At 39.5% G+C, this 21,125-nt stretch overlaps 2 protein-coding genes across 2 annotated transcripts; both read right to left on the bottom strand.

Annotated features, from left to right (window-relative positions):
* Positions 1–1,628: 1,628 nt before the first annotated feature.
* Positions 1,629–2,140, bottom strand: LOC131229641 (histone H4-like). The gene has a single exon (XM_058225630.1). The coding sequence runs from the start codon at positions 2,092–2,094 to the stop codon at positions 1,783–1,785; it is 312 nt and encodes a 103-aa protein (XP_058081613.1). The 5' UTR covers positions 2,095–2,140; the 3' UTR covers positions 1,629–1,782.
* A 1,657-nt stretch (positions 2,141–3,797) lies between these two features.
* LOC131229678 (salicylic acid-binding protein 2-like) lies at positions 3,798–10,908 on the bottom strand. The gene is made up of 3 exons (XM_058225660.1): positions 10,479–10,908; positions 9,176–9,310; positions 3,798–4,333 (listed from the first exon to the last, which is right to left on the bottom strand). The coding sequence occupies exons 1-3, from the start codon at positions 10,848–10,850 to the stop codon at positions 4,052–4,054; spliced, it is 789 nt and encodes a 262-aa protein (XP_058081643.1). The 5' UTR covers positions 10,851–10,908; the 3' UTR covers positions 3,798–4,051.
* Between the last annotated feature and the right edge of the window lie 10,217 nt (positions 10,909–21,125).

The following is a 21,125-nucleotide window of genomic DNA, read 5'->3' as shown; positions in this document are numbered from 1 at the left end:
GTGAGTTATAAGTTTATCAGGAGTACAATGACACTACATAGAAAGTTGTCATGGATTCAGTCGCTGATCCATTTACACATTATTTTTATCATGTGATGATTGGTATAATGAAATGTGGCTTAGTTAAAATTTGAAATTTTATTGGTCCCAGTAAACCGGTTTTCTCCACTTCCAACGACTTTTAGTTTGGATATGAATTTGGGCTATGGATGTACAAGACATATTACTTATGGATCCTCCTATTATTCTTTCTACTTTATTTTTTTGAAATTCAAAATTGAATTTTAAATTCAATAAATATACCATTGGATTAGGATGAAATGAAGATTAACATTGAGATTGGATGAGATGTGATAACCCATACCTCATTTAAACTATCCTAATTCCATTCCGAAAACAGAAAACAAAAGAATATCCAGAAAGAGTGATCATACCCAATCATCTACTTCCAAGCTAACAGCAGGCATTCCCTGCACGTGTATGCAAATCACTCTAGTGTCCCCTTTTGATAAGGGAAGCGGGATCCAATGAGCTGGTGTATGATGCCTAGTACACATGCAGTTCAACAATTGTGCTTGCATCGTGCTTTTACAAGAATTCAAATCATCAGACTTTGCTTTGATAGATATAATTGAAAAATTGCAATCGTGTCTCACATTTGGTATCATGAGAAAAGTATCAAGCATTAAATATTTGCCACTGCCCATCCATGTACATGTGCAAAACTATATGTGGAATTAGGAAATGATTGTTCTATGCGTCAGGCATGTAAATCAAATAAACTGAATAAAAAGCATACCTGATTGGGAAGCCATGGCTATAGGTGATTGCTGGAGTCTTCCGCACCTTACACTTTTAAAGAAGCGTCATGATGGCAATGTAAAACTTTTGATGTGTGTAGGCTTGGGGACACAACCCTACTTATATAGTTTAGAGGGTTGAAGAGTTTAAAACGCATCAAAACTCCTCTCCTCTAGGCTCCACATGAATTTGACAATCCTAGTCCAACAAGAATATTGTACATGTGACACAATTGTAGCGCACCACCCCTTACACAACTTTAAATTAATCACAACCTTATGTGGTCCATTAGTATGCCTAAATCACATTATCTAATTAACCCTTAGGGAAATTCAGACCGTTGATCAATAAAAGCTCACCTAATAGAAATTCTTACAATATACCCATAGGTAGTGTCAATCACTAAAGGTTAGTATCATGGATGCACTATACCGAATCAATCACTAAACATCAATATCGTGAACCAAGACAATGTTAAATATGAAATAAAATCCATTACTTTCATCATTAATATAAAATGCCTTGTATTGTTTATCATTTGTTTTCTATTTCAATGAGATTTACCTAATCTCAATATTCTATATTATGCCATTTGCAGGCTTTGACTTTTGTGACAAAACAATCTTTTTGGAGGATGCATGAAATCAATCAAATGATTCTCATCTAATACATTTTTTTCTTTACAAGTGGAGTCCAACATTGTGGAGCCCATATGATGTGCGTTTGACATACAACCAGTCTCAGACCACCCAAAAATCAAGTCAATCTACACTTCTTCTTCTTCTTCTTCTTCTTCTTCTTTTTCATCCAAAAGAAAAAAAGCAAGATTTCTCCATTCAAGCTATCTTGAAACATTAACATCCAGAAGCCCTAACCCTAAAAACACATGACCCACCCAAATCTTTACAATCAGCTGATCAGCACCATCAAAACCCAAAACCCTACAGAGATCCCACCAACCAGTCCACAGACACATCTAGATCAGCCACTAAAGCCGTAAAGGGTACGGCCCTGGCGTTTGAGTGCGCAGACAACATCCATGGCGGTGACGGTCTTGCGGCGAGCATGCTCGGTGTAGGTGACGGCATTACGGATGACGTTTTCAAGGAAGATCTTGAGAACTCCTCTCGTCTCCTCGTAGATCAGACCGCTGATTCTCTTGACCCCACCACAGCGAGCCAAACGACGGATGGCAGGCTTAGTAATACCTTGGATGTTGTCTCTCAAGACCTTCCTATGCCTCTTTGCTCCACCCTTTCCCAATCCCTTCCCTCCTTTCCCTCTTCCGGACATCTTCTCTTTTTCTCTCTCTCTCGAAGAATGGAATTTGAATTTTTGTGGGATCAAGTCAATCTACACACCTAAAATTTAGAGCTTCCATAAAGTATGCATTATTACCCGATCGGGATTTCCGCTTCGTCCCATATTTTGGTTGAAGGAAGGCTTCGCCAATGGAGGAGCGCAGCAGCTCCACGTAGCGCCTCTGTTTTTGTTAGAATTCTGCTGCCGCTGATTATCCTTTGGAAAATTTGGCATTCCAGAAACGATGCAGTTTTCACCAACAAACCGATGATTGTTAAGAACTCCATAGCTAGAATCGACTGGTGGGCCCGTCGGGTTATTCATGACGCTCAAGTCCCTTCATCTCCCTTTCTTCAGAGCAGACGTAGCTCCCCTTATCTCATTCATCGCCACTCCTCTGTTTTGGTCAAATGGAAACGCCCCTGGTCGAGTTAGGTGAAACTAAATGTTGATGGGTCTGCGGGTGGTAACCCCGGTCCATCAGGTGGTGGCGGCATATGTAAAAACGAGCTTGGTGCCTTCATTTTCACATTCTCCATTGGATATGGGGAAGGTTCGAATAATTTCACTGAGTTGAGGGCCGTGCATGATGGCATGGTGGCATGCATTGATAAAGGTTTGCTCAAGGAGGAGGTTGAATCAGATTCAAAGATAGTGGCAGATTTAATTCTTGGAAAATGCCCCTGTTCGTGGAGGTGGAAGCCGTGGGTAAAAAGGATCAACCTATTGAAGAATTAGGGAAATTTCATATTCAGTCACATTTTGCGTGAAGGAAATGGACTGGCTGATAGAATGGCGCGGCTTGGCAGTGGGACCCAAACGACGGCTCTCCATTTCCACATGGCCTCTATTCCTACGGAAGTCAGAGGTTTGATCTTTCTGGATAAGGTCGGACTAGGGTCCATCAGGACGATTGCACATAGGTCTTAGCTAGATTTCACTTTTGGGCTCTTGTACATTGTTGGTCCGAGATGACCTCTTATGATAGGTCGCCCTGAGATTTTTGGCGCGGGTGCGACCCGAATGAGTTTCCACAATGTAATTGGATGTATATCCATCCTTTTGGTTATCAATGAAAATAATATTTTTGAAAAAAAAAAAAAAAAAACCCGATTGGACTAACCTGCTTCTAGGACATCTCATTGTCATGGTGTGGTGAACCAGTAGAAACCTCTGACTGGAATTACTAAGATAATTGTGCTTGTGTTATCTGAATTATCAGATAATAGTTTTGTTGATTATACCAATGCAATAGTCGACTGGCTTGACAAAACCATCTTTTTGTAGGCTTAAATGAACCAAATGATTCTCCTCTATATATTTTTTTCTTCTCTAAAAAAGTAGTAGAGTCTAGCATTGTGGGGGCCATTTTGCGTGTGTTTGATATACAATCAGTCCAAATGGTGCAACCTACAATCACGATCAGACCACCCAAAAATAATGCCAATCTTATTACTGTGGAGCCCATGTGATGTGCATTGAGCTAAATAATTAGAAATCTTGAGGATTTTGATACAAATGCTGTTAGATAATTGTGTTTGTGTCACAGTTATATGCGATTCCAGACAATCCAAATCATAAATCATCCACTTAACCATGGATAAAGAATAATCGAATGGGTCTCACATGTAGTTCTTTCAGAAATGAAAGTATTCGGTATTAAATACTTTGCACTACAGATCATTAACATGGACTAAAGGTCTCACATGTAGGTAGTCTCAATCACTAAAAAAATAATATTATGAATGCAATACACATGATCAATCACTACAGATCATTAACATGGACTAAATATGAAATAACATTTATTACTTTCATCATTAATATCAAATACATTGCTTTCCTTTATTTAGGATATTTTCTTGTGTTTGGATAATAAAGGAAATATTAGAGTCTACTAAGCAATCAATATCCAAACACCATAGTCTTCTCAAGAGGGTCTCACGGATCAAGTGTGCATCTGGGCAATCTCTAGTAGACAATCGCATAGCTCCCGCGGTTTGCAGAACATGGGCATGTGATCGGAACCATTGATCACTTTCACTTCTTTCACCGGGTTATTCTCGACCATCCAATGCTGAAAATTATTGGGTATCCCTTTATCTTCATCGCATATGATGAAAACTCGCCTAACTGACCCATATCTCTCCTCTGAAAAGATCGGTGCATTTGACAGATCTTCTTGAAACAACGATCCAACCCTTACCAGTGTAGTTGCCAAGGTGAAGTCCTGTTTTCAGCAGAAAAAGGAAGAAACAAATATACAAGCTTGTTAAATAATCTATTGACTGATATATTATATGTAATAGGAAAATGGCTTCTAGTCGTGTTATAATGTCACTTTCTTTAAAACGATATTTGCCTCTAATACAAATCGAATCCAAGTAGGTTAATTTGGATTAACAACAATCTGTCTTCTAAATATAATAAAGCCCAAAATCTTGTTATTGACCTACAACAAGGGGCATCGGAGTTAAAAAGATTTCGAAGGGTGAGATTATAGTGAAGGCTCGTAAATGGCTAAGGGAGGTGGGTGATCACTACTTAAAGTTTCTCACCGAGATATGTAGAAGGCTTTTCGGGGAGAGGATGGAGCTGTGAAAAGAGGTTAAGGGCTGCTTGCATAGATAATGCACGGCTGGGATCTCTTAAAAGAGTTTCGTGCAACTAAATTGTAGGGCACTGGGATTAGGTGAGGCTGAATCCCTTTGCCATTCAACCTCTTGATAATTAAGTCACACAGACCTGGAGATTATAGTGAAGGCTCGTAAATGGCTCACCCACCTCCCTTGGCCATTTAGTAGTGATCACCCTAATGGCTTATCCACATGATGGGCAATCCACATCAAAGATGGGGCCTGCATGATGGAGGGTCCACATCAAAAGTGGGCTCCACATTATGAATGACCCACATCAAGTTCAGCCCATCCAATGGATTATCCACATCAAATGTAGGCCCCTAATGATGAATGACTTATATCTAAAAGTGGGCCCCACATGATGGATGGCCCACAATGAAGGTGGGGCCCACATAATGGACAGTCCATATCAAAGGTGGGCTCTGCATGTGGCGATGGATATTGAAAGTGGCTCCACATGACAAACAATAACATTAAAGGTGGGCCCCACGTGATGGATGACCCATATCAAAGTGGGTCCTACATAATGGAGAGTTTGCATTAAAGTTCAACCCTTAATTAATGATAAATGGTTCACATCTAAGGCAGACCCCGTATGATTGACAACCCACATTGAAGGTGGGGCTACATGATGGATGGTCCACATCAAAAGTTGGCTCTGCATGATGAGCAGTGGATATTAAAGGTGGGCCCCACATGAGGATGATTCACATGGAAGGTCAGTCCCTAATGATAAATGACCCACTTCCAAGGCGGATCCCACTTGATGGACGGCCCACTTTGAAGCCGGGCCTTGCATGATGGACTATCCACATTAAAGGTGGGCCCGCATGATGAATGGCCTATGTCCAAGGTGGGCTCACATGATGGATAACCTACATCAAAGGTGGACCTCGGAAGGTGGATGGTCCACAGTGAAGGTAAGCCTAATTAATGGTCCACATCAAAGGTTGGGCCCATATGATGGACAATAAATATTATGGGTGGACAGATCAAACTTAGGGGAAAAGTACTCATGTGATGTTGGAAACCAAATATATTTTTTTACTCTATTTTTTTTTTTGTTTTTATTTATTTATTTATTTTTTTATTTCCCTCCTGATAAATCACGTTGTTTACCAAACTTGTTATTGAAAAAATAAAAAAGTTCAAGATAAGTTACTTGGTACAGAAGTCACTTACATAATAAAACTTACCGTACATGTGTCTCCTACCGTGTTTTCCAGAAACGAAGATTATTCTCTTGAAAATATTTGAGAAAGATTCACTTGTTGCAGCCTAAAAGGGTTGTTTTTTCAACAAATTCTTGAGAAATTTATATTTTACCACCATTAGAAATTGGTGGTGCTTCTGAGAGAGGAAATTGCAAAAATGCTCTCAATTATTATTATTTTTCTTTAAAAATAGTGAAAGTTATGAATTTTGAATAACATCCAACCCATCCAATGTATGCACACCACCATGGTAATAATGGGGATAAAACATCAAGCTAATCAGATTATCAGATGGGCAATACTTAAATTGGATCCACTGGTTTTTGGTTTTGGTAATAGTATTGCTGTGCATCCGTTTCCTTAAATTGGATCCACTGTTTTTTGGTTTTGGTAAATAGTATTGCTGTGCATCCGTTTTGTGGGTTTGATGTGGGACACATACGAACGGGGATTTCCTGCTAAACCCTTATGTACGAAGTGTCTGTGCCGGAAATCTAGGTAGGGCTCACCGTTATGCTTGTTAGAAATCCACACCTGTTCATCCGTTTTGTGAGATCAATTTACTTATGAGACCAAAACTGAAAAGGATACAAGATTCAAGTGGGCTGCACTATGATCCTTACTGTTGCTCGGGTGGTAGACTTTTAAGGAGATTCAACACCCGGTCAAAGGTTCGAGTATCCATAGGTGGTGAAATTCCACTGGTGTGAGTGTGTGGGGTGTGTGTGCATGTGTTAAAAAAAAAAAAAAAAAAGAACAAAGAAAAAAGAAAAGAAAAGTGGGCTGCTCTAAAGCAAAATGTGGGTAGGGAAATTCTTACAGTTGAAACCTGCATGGGGTCGACATTGATGTTTACATGCCATCCATACAGTTCATAATGTCATTCCTATTGGGATGAACTGAAAACATAAATATTAGCCTGATTCAAAACTTTTATGGCCCCACGAATATTTCAACTATGGAAGTTCATTCCTCACGTTTTCGGCCCACTTGAGTACCAGATCTGGAGCTCAAAAAATGGATGGACGGGGTGGATTTCTCACAAACATCACAGTGGTCTCCACTTAGGTTCCCATAGCAGGAAATCCCCTACTGACAGATACTGCCCTGCCCCACAATTCTAGACTCTTCACTTTGTTTGAAAGAAAACATTGGGGGCACTAATATAATTTCCCTCTGAAAAAGCAGGCAATATTGCAGTAAAAATTCCTAAAAATAAACCCCTGGACTTTTTATCTTTACTATATTTATTAATCAGGTTTTGGATGTTTTGTCCTCTCTTGAGATGTGACTTAAAGATTTTTTAAGGACTAAGTAAGACATTTAAATTAAAAAAGAAAGAATATTTTATGAAATAAAACATGTTCCCGTGATCAGTTTTTATTTTACTTATAAATTGCATTAGTCGGTGGCTTAGATTTCACTCGCAAAATCCAGCAAACAGCTTTTATTTTATTCATAAAATGCATTATCCCACTTACCATATAATGAAAAAGGATCACATAAATTCCAACTGGATGGGGCTCTAATTAATCATTTTAGGGCCAAATTAGGGTTTCTGTAAGTTATAAGTTTTGTTAATTTGAGATTTAGAAATATTTTATTTATTTTAACTAAATTTTAATATTTCAAGAAAGTTCTGTATTTGAATTAGATTTAGTCAAAGGCGTCCTTTTATCTATTTTAACTAAATCCCCCACTGTTTTTTACAGTGTGGTCCACTTGATATTTATATCTGTCTTATTTTTCTGCTCAAGCCTTAAGAGGAGCTCGCCAAATGGATAGATGGTTTGGATATAACACATACTTCATGACGGGACCCACAGAACTTGCTGACGGCAATACATCAGCTATATCGCTGGTGTGTGATACACCAGCCAATCCACTTCCATACCTAAAAATTTCTAACAACCAACAGAAGTACATGTCCTGCGACCTGCAATTTTAAAATCATCGTCCGTGCAGTAACTGCACCTGAGCAAAATAACCTCCACCATAATAATTAAAAAACAATCACACAGACAACCTTCCACTATTTTCCATGTCAACATCTTCTTCTGTAGAACATCAAGCGTGCATATGATCACCTAAGGCCACGATCAAGCTGGTCCACTCATCGGCAGGCCACACTGCTGAAATCAGCGGCCAGTAAATACCCTGACTTAATGTACAGCTGAGGCGTACTTATTGAGCGAATTAGCCAGGTCTCCCTCTTTATATATATATATATATAAAAACCATCTTTAATAAAACTCATTCACGTAAATTGCTTATTGTTGTTAGTGGTCGAAATGATTGAACCCCTAATAGACAGAAATATGTACGGGTCTAGTTCTGGTCTTAAAGCGTGGGAAAATGTACGTAGATGGCCTCGTGTCAGCCTTGTGTCTCTCCCACGAGTGATGTGATGTGAGTACGGGTACCTGGGTGAAAGAATTTATTAAACAAAGTGTAGTTGTCCCCGAACAGAGATGGACAGGTCAAGTAGGCACTTAACTATAATGGGTAAATAATTTTCAAACATGTTTTGCATGTGATTACTTTTTATAATGAGGGGTTCTTAAGTGATACTCTAGTCAGGGATGTGGAGCTTAGGTGAGGCTCACAGATGTTTGTGAGAAATCTACTTCGTTCATCTATTTTATCAACTTATGCTAGAGCATAAGCCCAAAAATGAGGTAGATCTAAAACGCAAGTGGGGTGCACCACAAAAAATGATGGGAAGGGAATGCTTACGGTTGAAATCTTTCCAGACACAACTGAGGTGTTTATATGCTATCTAAACCATTCACAAGATCATTTCCATTGGAATGAACTTAAAATACAAAAATATTAGCCTGATTTAAACTTTTGTGGCCAATGAACGTTCCAAAGATAGGTAGCGTCCTTGAGTTTTGATCTGTCCCTCTTCTGGGTCATGTCCTAACATGAGCTAACAAATTGTATGGATTAGTAGATTTTCAATAAACATCACTGTCTGTCCTACCTAGCTTCCAGTCAGGCAGCATGGGAGTGGATTGGGTGCAGCGGGGGCCTCATGCATCACGGCAAAGCCCTAACGTTGCAACTTATGATTGGGACACTGTGCCGCTGTCAGAAGAATCAGGTCCTCACCCAATCCACTCCCTCTAAACACATGACACGTGGATGGAAAAAATGGGCCTGTATACTGAAGTTCATTCACTTCTTGAATATGACTGTTTCACGTTATAAATTTACCTCTGGAGGGGAGAGTTGATAGAGCATTTTTGACAAGAACTTGGGGCCAAAGAGCATCGTTGAGGGCTTTTCCGTCCCTCGATCTAACTTGAATTCAGTGTCGAGGAAGAGCGCCAGAGGTGTCCTCTCCATATACTATCATTCAAGAAAAAGCGAAAAGTTCTCTTTAGATCCTGTTCCGAATAATGGATTAATGATGGAAAACACATCAGGTTTATGAAAACCTATCATGGAATCCAAAAGAAATCAGAAACCATGGATTCCAATTTCCAACAGATAATCAGCTGTTTGGGTTACAATCCCAAATGGATTTCCACAATTTTCCGACAGCCCACATGTATGCATGCACAAGTCATCTACACCGTACAACATATGCTAGTGTGGTAGACAGGAAAATATCTAAGCCATCTATCAGGTGAACATCACCATTGACACATTACCCACGAAGATAGATGGAAAATATCCCAGCCATCCATCACATGGGTAAATTCGTTCGGTTTTTTTTTTTTTTTTCTCAAGGATCCTTCAATGTATTGAAAAAGATGTAACCGATGTACAGACCGGACTTTCAGGTGGGCAAACTTTGGCCTCACCTATCATATGGCCTATATGACAAACAATAAATGGGAAAAAAAAGAAGAAGAAGAAGAGAAAACAGAACAGGGGACCATAGCTACCCATAAGGGGCGAAGCTACATACCAGTTTCTACTACCAGAAAGAAACCAAAAACTGGCACAGCGACAAAACACTCTCTACCCAGGAGGAAGGCTACTAACTGAAGCTTGGAAGCTGAAAGACATCACTACCAACAAAAAACTGCAAGAGGAGGGATCAGGCAGGCTACAAATTCGTTCGGTTAATTGTGGCCCATTTTATTAGCGAGCCAACCTGATCCTTGGGATAGGGAATCTAAGTAGGGCAGCCTTTCTGACGGATGGCTCAGATATTGACCTGTATGCGAAGTTGGAACGTGGCGACTTAGTATGCTATAGTGTAGTGAGTTACTACGGAGAATGGAAAACTGCGAATCGAAAGATCTGACCGTTGGGTTCCAGTGAAGTATGGAACAGGCAACCTGAGTATCTCAACCTCTAAGATTTTAAGTAAGAATACTACACACCTCCACGTATGAACACAAAACTTATTTTCTCATTTCCGACGTGAGACTAATGGAAAAACTATATACGTTTTTTCATTTGAAAATTTCAAATTAACTTAACAGAAAAACAAGATTTTTAAATATACTTGATTTTTCAAAAACCAAATTTCAACAATACTCAATACACATTGACAAGCACGTACCTTATCCAAGACATAAGATGGCCTGTTAAAAGAATCCGGTATGAACGCAGTTAGGAAGACTGCGACAGACACTTTCTCTGGGTACCTATCCATGGCTAGAGCCAGGTTCAAACCTCCAAGGCTGTGGCCCACCAGGATCACTCTCTCCTGTGGAGGGAGAGAGGCCATGATGTCCAGCAACGGCTGAGAATAGTCAGAAAATGTAAGGACCTCGTCCTCGAACTTCTTCGTATTGATGCCTGAAGCCGCAAGATCAACGACCGTAACTCGGTTGCCTGCAGATGTTAGTAGTGCAGCCACCTTGTACCAACACCATGCTCCATGACAAGCACCATGCACTAGAACGAAGTGCTTCTTCTCTCCTCCCTCCATCTTCTCCTTATGCACTTGGCATTTCTTCTTTCTTCCTTTTTGTAGACTTTCTTTCGGCATGTGGGGCCCAAATAGTGGGCCGGCAAATCAAAGTCGATTGGAAAAGGGAATTTAGATACGTGAGGGGTCCAAACTCATAGCTTACCGGTAGATAAATTGCATTTCGAACGCTGAGGTGATGGGTGTGCATGCACGTGTGATGTGAGGATGTGTTTTAAAGGGAAAATGATTTTTTTTTTTTCTAAAAACCATCTGTAACTTCTGCCATTATAATGTGTTTACTATTCAAAACCTCCTTTTGCATGACTTACCTTACCTTATAAAACTATAAAATTAGGTTATAAAAGAAGGCAATTTTAACTTTAGCTGACAATTTGCAGAAGTGGACCTTTAGGACATTTCTGCCTCCGTTCAACCTCTCTTTTTACAATTTAACCCCTTAATTAGTCAGCAACCAAATTGTTGATGGGACAGCCCTTTCGATGGAGCCACTCCTCTGTCTACTTAAGATCCATGCCGTCCATCCATTTGGCTGACTCATTATAGGGCATTAGCCCAAAAATCGGAATGACCAGTGGATCACACCACTTGTGAGCTGTGAGACAATGACACCCACCTTAAAACCTTCTTAGGGCTCATGCTATGTAGGTTCACCTGAGATTTTTGTCGACGTCAAATCAAGATACTAAAAAATAGGTGGATGTGAAGCTCAAGTAAGCCCCAAGACAAAAAGTGAACAGGCGGATTCCCATTGTTCCAACCTTCATGGGCTCCACTATTACGTTTGTATGTAATCTAGACCATTCATAAAAAATATTTTTTTTAAAAAATAAAAATAAAAAAGACCATTCATAAAGCAGCCCAACCCTTCCAAACGTCATTTCCATTAGAATATTGAACCAAAAGAACAAAAATATTAGCTTGACCCAAAGCTTCTGTGACCCGTGAATGTTTCAATAGTAGGTTTACAATCTTCCTCATTTTTTAGGTCACACCATAAAATGAGCTGGTAGAATACACAGACCAAGTTAATTTCTCACAAATACCACAGAAAACCCCACCTAAGTGAATTTCACACAAACACCATAGAAAGCCCCACCTAAATTTATATCAATGGACAAAATAGTTTGGTTTTAAAGGAAGGGTAATTTTAGTATTTTAAAATGCTAAAGAAACACGTGTATCATATCTAACGTCTGCTTACTGTGGATGTACTAATTAATAACAGAATGAAGAATACGCGGTGCAAAAAGAGGTTTCAAAAGGTAAGTGGTTATTTCTCGATGACAGAAAACGTAGTTGGGTTTTGGAAATAATCCCTAAAAAACAAAAAAGAAATAAAGACTGCAGATAACTAAATATCTACGCACATGGACGCACGCACGGCCAGGCAATTCATAGCTCCGTCACTGTTTGTCTTTCTTTTCCCACTGTGATATTATCACGTGATCCTTGCAGATTATTTAGGGCATGAGCCCAAAATAATGCAGATTCAATGCTCCAAGTTGCCAAATCAAAGAATACTGTGGACTGTCGGCCAGAAGAGAAAAACGTTAGCCAAACCAGAGAATACTGTACATTGTTGACCAGACCAGAAAAAACGTTGGGATTGAACACCCACTGCCACCATGTTTATTTGCATCCATCCATTTAATAAGGTCACATAGACATGCATGAAGGGAAAACACAACCATCAACTTAATCGAAACTCGAGTGGCTTCCGATGAGTTTTTAATGGCGGGCATTCAATCCCCCACTGTGTGAGTCAAATCTCCTTGGAGCCACTGCCAAGTCCTTCTAAATAATTCATATAGTTATTTTCATTGCAATAACTGAAGATACAAATATTAGCTTGGTCCAAAACTCCTGCCTACAAAGGTTTCAACAGTAGCATTTGCATTTGCTCTCTTTTGTGATTTGACTTGACTTTTGCATTGCCTCTTTCCGCAGGACGCAGATTGCATATTGACCAGTATCACTTCGCTACTGATGGTGATTTATGGCCCCCACCATAACATATGTGATTTATCATCACTTTCCATACATTTTCCAGTTAATTTTAGGGTATAGGACCAAAAATGTGACAGATTAAAATCTTCGGTGGACCACACTAGGAAAACAGTGGTGATTGAAGGCCCACCATTTAAAAAAATCCTAGCCACTGTAATGTTTATTTGCCATCCAACCAGCTGATTAGGTCACACAGACCTGGATGAAAGGAAAACAGCTTGATTCAAAAATTTTGCAGGCCTCAAAAAGTTTTTAATGACAGGCTTTTAATCACTATTATTTTTCATGGTCGGTCCACCTCAGATTTGGATCTCCCTCATTTTTTGGTTCATGCTCTAAAATGATCAAAAAAAAAAAAAAAAGATTGAATGGCGTGGATAAAACACATACATCATGGTCAGGCACTAAGATCACTAACCAGTAGCTACGTTGGTACTTGCAGCTGTAGCTTAGTGTTGCAAGACAGAACGGAATGGCGTGCTACGGTGGTGTGTTGACGTGGCAAAGTTGCCTGACCGCCATGATGCATGCCTTATATGCATACGCATGAGCCCAAAAAATGAGGCAGATCTAATCCTCAAGTTGGCTACACCACATGGGACAGTGTTGAAACCTTCCAAGGGCCCACTATTATATTTATTTTGCCATCCAACCTATTTATAAGATCAAACATACCTGGATAATGGAAAAACACAAATATTATCTCGATCCAAATCTTCCATCGATCCCAAGAGGTTTTCAGTATTAGCATTCAATCCCACCCCTTCTGAGGTATGGTCCAATTAATTTTTGGATCGGGATCTCAAAAAATGGGTGGACGTTGTGGATGTATATAACACATACATCAAGGTAGAGTCTACAGAACTTTTTCGCACCACCGAAGTTGGTACGCAATCCCCTGCCGAATAAATTTCTAGCGGACGCGATTCCATGTGATCGCGGGAACCACTGAACTTGGTGCTGGAGACCGTGACGTATGTGTTTTATATCCACACCGTTTATCTATTTAACAACTTCATTTTAGAACACACACTAAAAAATGAATCAGATCCAAACCTCACATGAACCATACCACAAAAAAACCACGATGACTGAATTGTTAAAAATTATACAGATTAATGTATTTTTGTATAATGTGGAAACCGAAAATTACAAAATAATCTGAAATCAGGACAGGCTGAAGCACGTCTGAAACGCGGTCCTTAAAGCGTTATTTGCCCCTACTCAAGTGAACTGAGTATGCTGATAGGTTACAGGCAAACAGTTTCTAGGATACGACGAGCCTAGTGTGGGTCTGCGTTCAGCAAACACGAAGGCCCACCAAATGGAACTCAATTACACACTTTCTGGCAGTATTATAGTATAAAAGAAAAATTCTAAAAGAAAAAAGAAAAGAAGAGAAAAAGTAGTTTCGACTTCTGCACAAGTCAATTCAAATCTCAGCCACTGGTTCAGTTGAACCGTCCTAGACCACACCACTGGTCTGTTCTTCAAGCTAAGGTTTAAGCCTTGCCATATTACTAGAAACACTAAAATGTATGAGTGGAGAGGGGCTGGCTGTCTCAGTTCGTATGGATTTGCTGGAGTAAGTTGAGATGGTTTGGAAACCCATCCAGGCCCTCTTTTTATAGGCTATGGTGGCTAGGGGATTATGGTCCAGAGACTTAAATTTCATTAAGTCATTTCTAGCTGTTAGAAAACTAGCCATTTTATGGCCGTTTTCTGACTGTTGTGCATGGGCCATTAATCTGCTGCATGCTAACTGTTGTGAGACAACAGCTAGCTGTTTTCTAACTGTTGGGCTAGCCATGCAACAGTTACATCTGGACCCTGCATTAACGGCTCAGTTGTTACAGTTTTCGCTGCAACAGATCTTTTCAGTCTCTCTATTTATACTGAGAGATTGCTCTCCCAGTCCTTTAGTCTCTCTGCTAACCAGTGCAAAGTGCAAAGTATGCCACTAGCGCCTCTACAGCCACACTGCCTCACATTCCCACACCCTCGCACCGTGACCGAGACTGAGCCCGAGCGCGAGCGCCGGTGTTCCAGTGCGTAAGTCCATAGTCCACGGACTAGGTAGGTAAATATTATAATACTCCACATCCTTCATATAAACCACAGATTTTTCTCTTCCCTTTTACATGTGGGACTATTCCCAAAAAACCCACAGAAAAGTGTTTTTCAAAACAACTTTTTATATATTATATATTATTTTATTATTGAAATATATTTTATTAAAATCAATATTTTTTGCAACATGAATGCCCCCCATTGAGAACTTCCTAAAACCCGCCAATGTTTATTTGCGGTTTAACCCATTGATAAGGTCACACAAGCCACAATGAAGGGAAAAAGCTGGAATGGCTTAATTGAAATGATGAAAAAAGAAAAAAGGAAGAGGAAAACACAAATATTAGCTTGAAACAAAGATATTTTGCTCTCAATAAGTTTTTAACGAGAGGCGTACATTCATTTGTTTTCTTTTTCTTTCTTTTTAGTTTTCTTTTCTTCTTCTATTTGTTTACTTTTCCTCTGGGCAACCAAAAACCCATCATCAAACAATGCTACTAAGTCTCTCCCAAATGATATTGCAAGTAGGTAAGAATCTATTACTTGCAAAGATGAAGTAGAAGTGTTTTAGTCTTGAGTATCTGATTGCGTCTGTTCAAGCCATGTGAATGGTCAGACTAAGTTGCAGATGTGAGGGCCATCCTGGCATAGTTTGATCAGATGTGAGGAACATCCTAGCAGAATCATCCACAGCTTCTCTAGCAGATGGTAGCCCACACCTGATCACCATGATCATCCTTTAAAAAAATGGCAATGAAAAAATTCGTGGCATATGCCCAACACTTATAATTTTATGATCTTAATCTTAATTTTTCTATTGTTTTCTTAATTTTCAAAATCTATCTTCTAGTGAGAGCCAATTCTCTCCGAATTTTCCTTTTGAACTAGTTCCACATCTCTTATATTTGCAGGAGTAATAGACAAGCCCCTCAAGAATAACGACGATTTCGTCTAGGCAGTCGAGACTCCACTTGCTGGGAAATTCATCATCCACGTTGAGTTCCTCAATTTAAAGATTACAGATCCAGTCGTACATTCATCTGTCCTTCCTTGTTTCCTTACTTCCAGTTGTTGGGGATGTGGACTGCAGAATCACACAGATTTAGATATAGGATAGCAATCTAATGACACCAAGCACACACAAGAGAACACAGATTTAACGTGAAAAATTTCTGCAGGAAAAAACCACGGCACAAAGCAACAGATCTCCACTATAAAAATAAAAATTACAAAGAGATAGGACTTACCCGATTCGAACAACCTCGAATCTCACCCTTACTACACCTTTTAGAAACCCCAAATCCTTTTAGGAACCCTTAGAACGCCTTTAGAAAGCCTTAAAATACTCTGAAATACCTCCTAATCCTACATACAGCCCTTTAAAATCAGAATAGGAAACAAAAATTGTAAAATATGCGTTTTCGCAGAAAATCTACATAAAATCTTCGATGTCATCGAAAACGGACCAAAACTGTCCAACGACTAGGGGTGAAAAATTCTGAAAATTCTCGATGTCATCGAAAACGGACCAAAACTGTCCAACAACTAGTGGTAAAAATTTTTAAAAATTCTCGATGGCATCAAGCAACCTTCAATGTCATTGACGACTGGCTTCGATGTCATTAAAAGACCAACAGACATATTTAAGACATTTGTTCACAATAATCTCCACTATGTCTTCAATCTTCATCCATGTAGCTTCTTGTCCTTTTCTTTTATCTCTGTGTTACATCATAGCTTCTCTTGCACATTCCGTCCTTCTTTTACGCCATCGCCAAGCCCAGAGAAGTTACACAGAACTTGAACTTCTCTACAGAAACGATCTAGGTGAGCATGTCTGGTAGATCAAAATCCACGTGCTCAACCATCTTTGTTCCTGTCTTCTCAAAAGGAAAGACATAATCTTCTTACCATCTCACCGCTACCCAATATTGTTTGCCGGGGTATTTGCTCACAACACTGATAGCCTTTGAAATAACTGGTCTAATCCACACCATAACATACATTACCAACCGCATTTGAATAAGACTCATGAGATATCCTACTTTTCCTCATCTGTTTTGGGACATGTCTTGAGAAAAACTTGAGGAGAGACGCGTAAGGAACACTCTCCAGCTTTACCTGGCCCATCATATCCTTGATCAATACCTACACATAAGGTATTCTTCCCGTGATTACCAAAACCTACTCCTCTTTCAGTTTCAACGCCGAGAACGATCTTTGCAACCCCCCGATCCTTCATCCTTAATGTTCCACTTAATTGAGTCTTTAGTACATTGATTTCAGACATGTCATAGTTGACGATCTACATGTTATCAATTCCTGACTCACCATGAAAGAATCAAACCACTGCCTATGCGACAGGTCGAACCACGACATCCTGCAAAGTCTTTTCTCAGCCCCTTTTAACTTTGAACCATTCTGGTTGCTTCATGTGTATCTGCTCTTCACTTTTTCTTATAGAAGTATAGACTCCAAATCTATCCTTCCAGCTTAAGATCACATTGCTCAACTAGCGTCAATCACGGATCTAATAGATACTTGCTATATCGTCGGCACGAATATCTCTGAGAAGCTGATCCTTTCTCTCTGAGCATAACCCTTTGCTACCAACCTCGCCCTGTATCAATGTTGTATCCTACTGAAGATTCACCTGCATCCAACCATTTTTCGACCCACTGGAAGCTTCACCAGTTATCATATGTCGGTCTGGTACAACGAATCCATCACATCGCCCATATTCACCTTTCACTTCTCAGCATCAGGCTCACCTAGAGCCACTTGAATAGAAGATAAATCTCCTGCAATATTGGAGTCGTCCATGTACCTCGCCGATATCCTTCGATCATGCCAAGTGATTCTTCTCACAGGTGGGTGCTCCACCTCCTCTTTATCCCTGTCTGCATGTCTCAGCCTTCCTGCCCTGCTCGCTCATGTGGTCATGCCTAACATGCCACACACGTGCAGAGGTGGAATCCGCTACATCCACTACAGCTCCACCTTTTGAAGTGCTCCCGATCAATATGTACATGTTACCGAGTCGTTGCGCTTTCATGATTACTCATGCCCCTTTAGATACCTTAAGAGCACCATCAATACCTGTGTACTTGCATCTGTTTGCCTCAAGTATACCAAGAGAAATCAGATTCCGCTTCAAGTCAGGAACGTACTTGACATCAGTCAAGGTACACTCCACCCTATCAAACATCTTAATGCACATCGAACCAACAACTACAACATTACAAGCAATATCATTGCCTATAAATACCTGTCTACCATCGCACTCCCTGTAGCTAGTGAACCAACTCCGATGAGGAGTCATGTGAAAAGATGCCCCCGTGTCTAGCATCCACTCATCCTTATGATTATTGTATGATCGTTTGAGCGAAGACACAGATAAAACATCACCATCACATCTACTCGATCCATCTGATGTAGCAGCATTGGCCTCCTTGTAGAATCTTCTCTCTTCGATTTTGAATTTTCACAATCCTTCTTCACATGTCCTTCCCTCCTACAATTCTAGTACTTTACCTTTTCTTTAGCCTTGCCCTTGGATTTAGATCTAGAACCTGTACCTTGCTCAGAATTTATATCCCTCATAAATAGTACTACAGAAGATGTCTCCATATTGCCGTTTAGCTTTCTCATAGCCTTCCCTTGAAGGGCTGAGAAAACGGTGTTGACATTCAGGGTTTTATTCGTGCTGCACATACTATCCTTGAATGACTCATACGACACCGGAAGAGAATTCAGCAACATACATGCTTGTTCTTCATCTTTCATCACTTTTTTCATATCCAACAATTTGCAAACCAATTTATTAAAGTTGCTGATGTGAGCCTCCAGATTTCCACCCTCTGCCATCTTGAAGTTATACCACTGCCGCTTCAAGTGTAGGCGATTTTCAGAGAATTTTTTCGCATAGACATCCTCTAACTTCACTCATAACTTAGCCGCAGTTTTCTCCCTCATGACGTTGTAGAGAACTTCATCCGTGAGACATAAACGGATCGATGATAAAGCCTTCTTATCAAGAGTATTCTAATCATCATCAGTCATAGTAGACTTTCGCTCCTCAAGAGCACCATCTTCGCCTTGCTTAATTAAAGAACTCATCATCTTGATCTTCCATAACTCAAAATTATTTTTCCTTGAGTGCTTCTCAATCTCATACCAAGTGCTTCCCATTATTACTAATCCTGTAGATTCAGATCTGTGCTCCAATAATTGCTTTGATACCATTTGTTGGGGATTTGGACTGCAGAATCACACAGATCTAGATCTAGGATAGCAATCCAATGACACCAAGCACACACAAGAGAACATAGATTTAACATGAAAATTCCTTATGGGAAAAAACTGTGGCACAAGGTGATAGATCTCCATTATGAAAATAAAAATTACAAAGAAAGAGGACTTACCCAATTCAAACAACCTTGAATCTCACCCTTACTACACCCTTTAGAAACCCTAAAATCCTTTTAGGAACCCTTGGAACTCCTTTAGAAAGCCTTAGAATACCCTAGAATATCTCTCAATCCCGCATACACTCATTTATATAAGTTTAGAAAGAAGTAGAATCAGAATATGAAACAAAAATCGCAAAATCTGTGTTTCCGTAGAAAATCTGCGTAAAATCTTCGATGTCATCGAAGGTCCATCGATGTCATCGAAAACGGACCAAAATTGTCTAGTGACCAGGGGTGAAAATTTTTAAAAATTGTCGATGGCATCGAGCAACATTTGATGTCATCGACGACTGACTTCGATGTCATTGAAACCTATTCGATGTCATCGACAGACTAACAGACAGATTTAAGACATCTGTTCATAGCACCAGTATCCATAATTAAGCACGTGACCAATAAGCAGCCACATGTTGATGGATTTAAATAGGCAAGATGTTGGACCCCATATTCAGATATGTGGGCTCCGCTGCTTATTTAATCAAATATTCGTATGCTTAACAAAAGTCATTTACTCAATCTACATTTGAAGAAACAAAAACCATGAAAATTTAGAACCTTGTAGAAGACTACTACTGTACAATCTAAGCTCTGAAATAGCTTATAGCAAATAGGCTAATCAAATACTATACAATCTAGTCTAAAAAGCATCAAGATGCTACTAACAGCATATCACTCATTTTTTTTTTTTTTTTTTTTTTTTTCAATGGTTCATGAATATAATTTTTTTGAGTGTCTAATTGCAATGTATTTAAATTGTTTTTGATTGACAACATTAGAAACTCAAAACAAAGTTAGAATAAATTAAAATGTGTATCTTATGCCGAACAAAGTTAGAATAAATTAAAATGTGTATCTTATGCTTATTTAACCTTTTAGAAACTGTTGGCAGAGACAAGACTCAATGATGCATGCATCTGGGGGGGGGGGGGGGGGGGGGTTGGGGTCCAATTGTGCAGACGATTTGGCCTGAAATAAAGCTAGTCCACCTATTTGCCAATTTTTTAGAACCATCCAATATTATCGTATGTGTGGCTCATGTGATGAGTTGACCAGTCTGACTTTGGGGTTCGGTCATTCACTATGCATCTGATCTATTGGTTATGGCACACATGTCATGTTGGGCCATATAGAGGTGCGTTGGTGAGCTGTCTATGGATCTGATCTGGTCTGAATTTGATCCTACTAAATAGGATTTGATACATATATAAAGATTCAATCCAATCCAATCCTATCCCTTTGAAATATACACACACATATGAAATTTTCTTTTTTAACCTTTTAAATAAAACCCATAAAAGATCTCTCTCTCTCAATTTTTTTTCTTCCTTCTATTATAATGGTTTTGTTTTGATGGTTGTATATGAAGGACAAAGAGAGTGCATGAGTGGTGCAAATTTAGGCAATGGCTTAGATGAGTTGATTTATCAAGGCATGTACTAGCAATGGTAAGAGACATCATTACACACACACACACACATACACACACACACACACACACACACACACACACACACATCTAGGTTGTTGCATCTTCTTCATTTTCTTTTGTCTATTTTCCCCCTTTTCTTTGATTGTTTTAGGTTGTTGTAGCTTCATCTTCCCATGAATCAATCCCCAGGTTAGATCTCTACTATCTCTTCTTCATTTTCCTTACCTCTATTCCTTTCAAATGGATGCTTGTTGGGTCAGAAATGAGACATGTCTATGAAATTTTAAGCTCCAA

Source organism: Magnolia sinica, chromosome 16 (genome assembly GCF_029962835.1).
Source record: "Magnolia sinica isolate HGM2019 chromosome 16, MsV1, whole genome shotgun sequence".
In the NCBI taxonomy this organism is placed as follows: Eukaryota; Viridiplantae; Streptophyta; class Magnoliopsida; order Magnoliales; family Magnoliaceae; genus Magnolia; species Magnolia sinica.
This window is presented reverse-complemented; position numbering and strand designations above follow the sequence as displayed.

What these genes read in the sequence shown, in the direction of transcription:
- LOC131229641 (XM_058225630.1), bottom strand. Translation starts at nt 2,094, where the DNA reads ATGTCCGGAAGAGGGAAAGGAGGGAAGGGATTGGGAAAGGGTGGAGCA.
- LOC131229678 (XM_058225660.1), bottom strand. Translation starts at nt 10,850, where the DNA reads ATGGAGGGAGGAGAGAAGAAGCACTTCGTTCTAGTGCATGGTGCTTGT. An exon ending in CATCTTATGTCTTGGATAAG is followed by an intron (nt 9,311 to 10,478) that starts GTACGTGCTTGT and finishes CTTGAATGATAG; the next exon opens with TATATGGAGAGGACACCTCT. An exon ending in ATCAACTCTCCCCTCCAGAG is followed by an intron (nt 4,334 to 9,175) that starts GTAAATTTATAA and finishes TGCTGAAAACAG; the next exon opens with GACTTCACCTTGGCAACTAC.